This window comes from Solanum lycopersicum, chromosome 6 (genome assembly GCF_036512215.1).
Source record: "Solanum lycopersicum chromosome 6, SLM_r2.1".
Classification (NCBI taxonomy): domain Eukaryota; kingdom Viridiplantae; phylum Streptophyta; class Magnoliopsida; order Solanales; family Solanaceae; genus Solanum; species Solanum lycopersicum.
The window spans coordinates 41,934,195-41,940,194 of NC_090805.1; the positions used below are offsets into that span (position 1 = coordinate 41,934,195).

The 6,000-nt window shown below is 34.0% G+C and overlaps 2 protein-coding genes across 2 annotated transcripts; both read left to right on the forward strand.

Moving 5' to 3' along the window:
• Positions 1 to 517: 517 nt before the first annotated feature.
• Positions 518 to 1,965, forward strand: psi14A (protein). The gene is made up of 4 exons (NM_001247572.2): positions 518 to 691; positions 782 to 903; positions 979 to 1,180; positions 1,266 to 1,965. Exons 1-4 carry the CDS (start codon positions 554 to 556, stop codon positions 1,611 to 1,613), a joined length of 810 nt encoding a protein of 269 aa, NP_001234501.2. The 5' UTR covers positions 518 to 553; the 3' UTR covers positions 1,614 to 1,965.
• A 2,687-nt stretch (positions 1,966 to 4,652) lies between these two features.
• On the forward strand, positions 4,653 to 6,000 carry psi14B (protein). The gene is made up of 4 exons (NM_001247074.1): positions 4,653 to 4,814; positions 4,899 to 5,020; positions 5,097 to 5,298; positions 5,384 to 6,000. The coding sequence occupies exons 1-4, from the start codon at positions 4,677 to 4,679 to the stop codon at positions 5,729 to 5,731; spliced, it is 810 nt and encodes a 269-aa protein (NP_001234003.1). The 5' UTR covers positions 4,653 to 4,676; the 3' UTR covers positions 5,732 to 6,000.

Below are 6,000 nucleotides of genomic sequence, written 5' to 3' on the forward strand. Positions count from 1 at the left end.
ATATTAAGTATTTTCTATTTATAATTTTTAAATAGTTGGTAAAGAGAAAAAATAAAATAAAAAACAAATAAATCTATAATACATCACATAAATCTAGTTTTTTCTATATTACATCACATAAATCTAGTTTATCGTATATTACATCACATAGATTTATTCTCCCATGTAATTCATACAAGGATTTAGTTCAATCCTAATTTGTGGAGAATTCCATTCCCTGCCTGGAATATTCCTTCGAATTTCTATAAATTCTCCCAACTAATAAATGAAAACTAATTTATACCTTAAATCAAAAAGATTTATCCACCGCAGGATCAAAATCTAACGGCTAATGTGGAAAATTATTTGAAAACCAAGTGAGTATAGGAATTTGAGTGGCTTTGCCTTAACTTGTGTAGTATTATTCCCTTCGCATCTTATTTTCTTATACCTAATTCCCTTTTTTTCCCCTTCCTATAAATCTCCCTCTTCATTCACAAACCCAAATACATCCCATAACAACAACAAACAAACAGAGCTCTTCTTTTCTCTTCTCTGAAAAGTTACTCAAAAAATGGCTGGAATTGTAGTGGTTTTCGACTTCGACAAGACGATTATCGATGTGGATAGTGATAACTGGGTGGTGGATGAATTAGGCGCCACTGATTTATTCAATCAGCTTCTTCCCACTATGCCATGGAACTCTCTCATGGTAACTTTTTCTTTTCTTAATTAACTATAGTTTTATGCTCTTCTTTCAAAGCACAAGGCTGATAATTTTATGTTTTGTTTCAAATAACAGGATAGAATGATGAAGGAGCTCCATACACAAGGCAAAACAATACAAGACATTGAAGAGGTACTGAAACGGGTTCCCATACACCCCAGGATTGTTCCGGCTATTAAATCAGCTCATGCATTAGGGTACGTATAACGTATCTCATAATTTCAGCTTCCCTAAATTTTGTATAGAAACTAATCGAATGTGTGTTAATTCAGGTGTGATTTGAGAGTAATTAGCGATGCAAATGTATTCTTCATCGAAACAATATTGAAACATCTCGGAATTAGGGATTGTTTCTCAGAGATCAACACTAATCCAGGCTACGTCGATGGGGAAGGCAGGCTTCGAATCCTTCCTTATGTTGATTTTCAAAAATCCCCTCATGGTTGCAATCTCTGCCCTCCCAACATGTGCAAGGTAACTAAATACTAAATCCTTTAATTTCTATGTAATATGAAATTAACTAATTATTCCTAATTGAGATTCTGTCTGTTTAATGCAGGGTATGATAGTAGAGAGAATTCAAGCTAAGGAAGGGAAGAAGAGAATGATTTATCTAGGCGATGGAATCGGCGATTTCTGTCCCAGTTTGAAGCTGAGCGAAGCAGATTTTGTGATGCCAAGAAAAGATTTCCCAGCCTGGAATTTGATAAATAAAAACAGGACACTAGTAAAAGCAACGGTCCACGAGTGGACCAACGGCCAAGAACTTGAACACATTTTGCTACAATTGATCAACACAATCAACATGGAAGAAAGCCAATTGTTATCAGTGGATTACTGCAAATTAGTGACAATGTCAAAAGCAGCTCATGGAGCGTTGCCACAGGCTCTTCCAGTGCCTTACTAATGCCAAGTTTGCTTGAGTCAATACCATGAAGCTTGTGACTTGCAATTGGTTTCGATTTTAGGTAGTTAAATATGGTTTCTTTGTTAACTGGGCTACAACATTGTTATTGTTTTTATTTTTATGTATGACAATTGCATTATGGCAACGGAAATCGGTGTGTCGCATATAACTCTGTTGCGATATGTCTATAGTAACTGTTTTATAGCAACCGTTGTAAACTGTTGCAACACACTATCTATAGCAACAATTAATCTTTAGTTTAGTATGACACTTTTCTATGGTTGCTGCAACAGTTGCGAACCGTTGTAAAAGATCTATAACAACTTTTTTATTATACAACTCGGTCTACTCTATTACAACAGTTCTTCTAAACTATTGCAACAATATTATTAGTCTATTACAATAGACTTTTTAAATGGTAAACAATCATATAATAATAGAAAATATTAAACTAATATGTACTTCAACTAGTCGCATCTATATATTAAAGATAAGTACACATGATTTTGATTTACAATTCAAGAGTTACATACATTGATGTTCACAAAAACTAAGCCTAAACATAAAAATAATCCTAGAATGTTCAAGAATTAACATTTATTCAAGTTCACAAAATTAGGCCAAAAAGTAGAAAGTACTGAAGCCTTTAGTTTGCTCCTGAGTTTCATGGTCAATCTCATAGCCCTGTATATCTTTTGTATTTCACTTGTATATATGTTCCACCTTCAATCAGTGATGCAACTTTCTTCAAATCTAAACCACCACAAACAAACAAAAAAGACCATGAAAGAAAATATACTTGGAAAAAAATATACTTGCTAAAGGGGGAGTTTTTCATTCTACTTCCAAAATAGTTTAAAATGCAAAACTTTGACTACCAAATTCAACTCAGCCAAAAATTAGGATAGAAATATCGATAGTCATGTCTGATAGAAATTGCCTCTCAGGAGGAGAAGGTGGCTGCGTCGGAGCTGCTTTCTCGTAGCTCGCTGATCGGAGAATGGAAAAGAGAAGACCAGACGTTGGCCATCTCCGTGCTGCTATTGGTCATCGCCAGAGCTGCTGGAAAAGAGAAAAGAATGCAGGGAGGCGCTAGGGATATCACCGGCTGCTGGTGTTGTTGTTCTCTCGTCTTTGTCGGAAGAGAGAAAGAGGTGACGCTGCCTTGAGCTCGTTGGCTGGAGCTTGTTGTTTCCGTCGATGGAGCCTGCTCGCTGGAGCTTCTGGCTATTGCTTCTAGCTGGGGGAGAAAAGGGAAGCAGCGATGAGGAGGGGAGGAGAAGAGATAGTGTGCGCCACTGCAATGGTGAAGGGTGGAGAATGAAATTCTTTATAGGGTTTTGCTCTTGGTAGATTAAAATTGGTAAACCAATTATTTTGATCTATGTTGTTGATTTTTAAATAGATGTAAGGCTAAGATTGAATACTAGAGATCAACGGTTTGTATTAAAAATGAGGTTCTTTTATTTTAATTTTACAATTAATTTTTTAAAAAACTCTTTTGGCAGGTGTAGTGAAATAAGTGGAGGAAAATAATAGAGAGAAAATAATTGGCGGAACTGTTGCCATAGAGTACCTAAGGCGACAGTTTGCACGAACTGTAGCAATATAAAGATACTATGGCAACGGTTACAGTACTAATGCAACGATTTAATTCTCAAATTGTTTCATTAGGTCCAGTTTTCTATTGCAAAGGTTATAACCGTTGCGAATGAGTATCTATTGCAACACATGTTTAATTGTTGCTACAGACATGTTTTCTAGTAGTGATTGACACTAAATTAAGGTCATATTTATGTATTATGCCTTAGAAAAATTACGTAATTACACGATTTAAAATAATTAAATTTGTAAAAAAAAGGTTACCACTTAAATTACGGTAAAGGGCTAAATATATCCCTATATTGTAGGAAATAGTTTAATATACCAATAGTTATATTTTCGAACTAAATATATCCAGTGGCGGAGTCATCATAACTTTAGAGGTTCGGAACATGATTAAAATAATTTTTTGGGTATATATAGTAGATATCGAACTCCCTTCGACTATTTTGTGTGTCTATTTCTTCAAATTTTGAATTCCTTTATTAAAATTTTTGGCTCTGCCACTGCCAAAATATGTCATAATCTAGAATTTCCTCTTTGCCTTAAAAAAGAGAATTAAGCAATTTTTGTCTCGCCTAATCATGAAAAAACTTACCTGCACCGGATGCTTACACCAAAATTCATTTTTATGTGATTTAATGAAGTAAAACTCGTGTTAATTAATTAGGAACATTTAATTTTGTTAGAAAATATTCTTCAGGTAAATTAGTAAAATTATCATTCTCATTTATGATTTCTTAAAGAACAGATAAATAGAAAAAGGCATAACACATAAATATGTACTTTAACTTGGCATCTATATAATCACATTTTGATTGTGCATAAATAAACACTTAAATTTGTATAAAATTTAATTAAATAGATTCACACGTCTTACGTGACATAATACACGTAGAACACCACTTACGATACAAAATTTTCATGTAAAATGCCACGTAAAACGAACTATTTATTTAGTTTTATATAAGTTTAAATATCTGCTTAAACTTCGAGCACATATATGTTAATTGAAGCCAAGTTAAATTATATTTTTATATATTATCTCATAAAAAATTGACAGCTAATATAAAATAGATAGAATTAAAAATATATATATATATAAAGAAGTAACATAAAATCAAATACCTATATTAAATCATATAAATCTAGATTTAGTGTCCTCCGTTATTACTAGAAGATTTTAGTTTCAATTCTAATTTTGGAGAATGCACATGGAATATTCTGTTATATTCCTTCAATTTCGCATAAATAGTTAAGGATACGGAAAGAAGAAAACCAAGTGAGTATATGAATTTGAGTGACTCTTCGTTAACTTACCACTAACATATGTAATATTCCCTCGGCATCTTATTTTTTTGTACCTTTTTATCACTCCCTATAAAGCTCCCTCTTCATTAGTTTGGTGTTCACAAACCAAAACAACAAGAAACAGAGGTCTTCTATATTCATAAACAAAAAATGGCTGGAATTGTAGTGGTTTTCGACTTTGACAAGACAATTATCGACGTGGATAGTGATAATTGGGTGGTGGATGAATTAGGCGCCACTGATTTGTTCAATCAACTTCTCCCTACTATGCCATGGAACTCTCTCATGGTTAGTTTTCGTTTTCTCTTTAATCTTATACATTACTGCCCAATAGAAAACCTGATAATATTTCTCTTCTATTTCAAATAACAGGATAGAATGATGAAGGAGCTTCATACACAAGGCAAAACAATACAAGACATTGAAGAGGTACTGAAACGGGTTCCCATACACCCTAGGATTGTTCCAGCTATTAAATCAGCTCATGCATTAGGGTACGTATAACGTATCTCATAATTTCAGCTTCCCTAAATTTTGTATAGAAACTAATAGAAATGTGTGTTAATTCAGGTGTGATTTGAGAGTAATAAGCGATGCAAATGTATTCTTCATTGAAACAATATTGAAACATCTCGGAATTAGGGATTGTTTCTCAGAGATCAACACTAATCCAGGCTACGTCGATGGGGAAGGCAGGCTTCGAATCCTTCCTTATGTTGATTTTCAAAAATCCCCTCATGGTTGCAATCTCTGCCCTCCCAACATGTGCAAGGTAACTAAATACTAAATCCTTTAATTTCTATGTAATATGAAATTAACTAATTATTCCTAATTGAGATTCTGTCTGTTTAATGCAGGGTATGATAGTAGAGAGAATTCAAGCTAAGGAAGGGAAGAAGAGAATGATTTATCTAGGCGATGGAATCGGCGATTTCTGCCCCAGTTTGAAGCTGAGGGAAGCAGATTTTGTGATGCCAAGAAAAGATTTCCCAGCCTGGAATTTGATAAATAAAAACAGGACACTAGTAAAAGCAGGGGTCCACGAGTGGACCAACGGCAAAGAACTTGAACACATTTTGCTACAATGGATCAACACAATCAACATTGAAGAAAGCCAATTGTTATCAATGGAGTATTGCAAATTCCAGACGAAACCCAATGCAGATCATGGAGCCTTGCCACGGCCTCTTCCAGTGCCTTACTAATGCCAAGTTTGCTGGCTTCAATACCATGAAGCCTGTGACTTGCAATTGGTTTTTTGATTTTAGGTAGTTAAATATGGGTTTTTTGTTAACTGGGCTACAACAGTGTTAGTCTTTAAGTATGTGGTTTGCGTTCTGAAACTCTTAGGGCTCGTCTCGCCATAGATTTCCCAAATAATATTTGGGAAAAAATGTTTGTTCATATAATTTATAATTTGTTAAATATTTTTGATAAATATTTTAAATTTTTAAATACTATTTTTTTTTGTGGT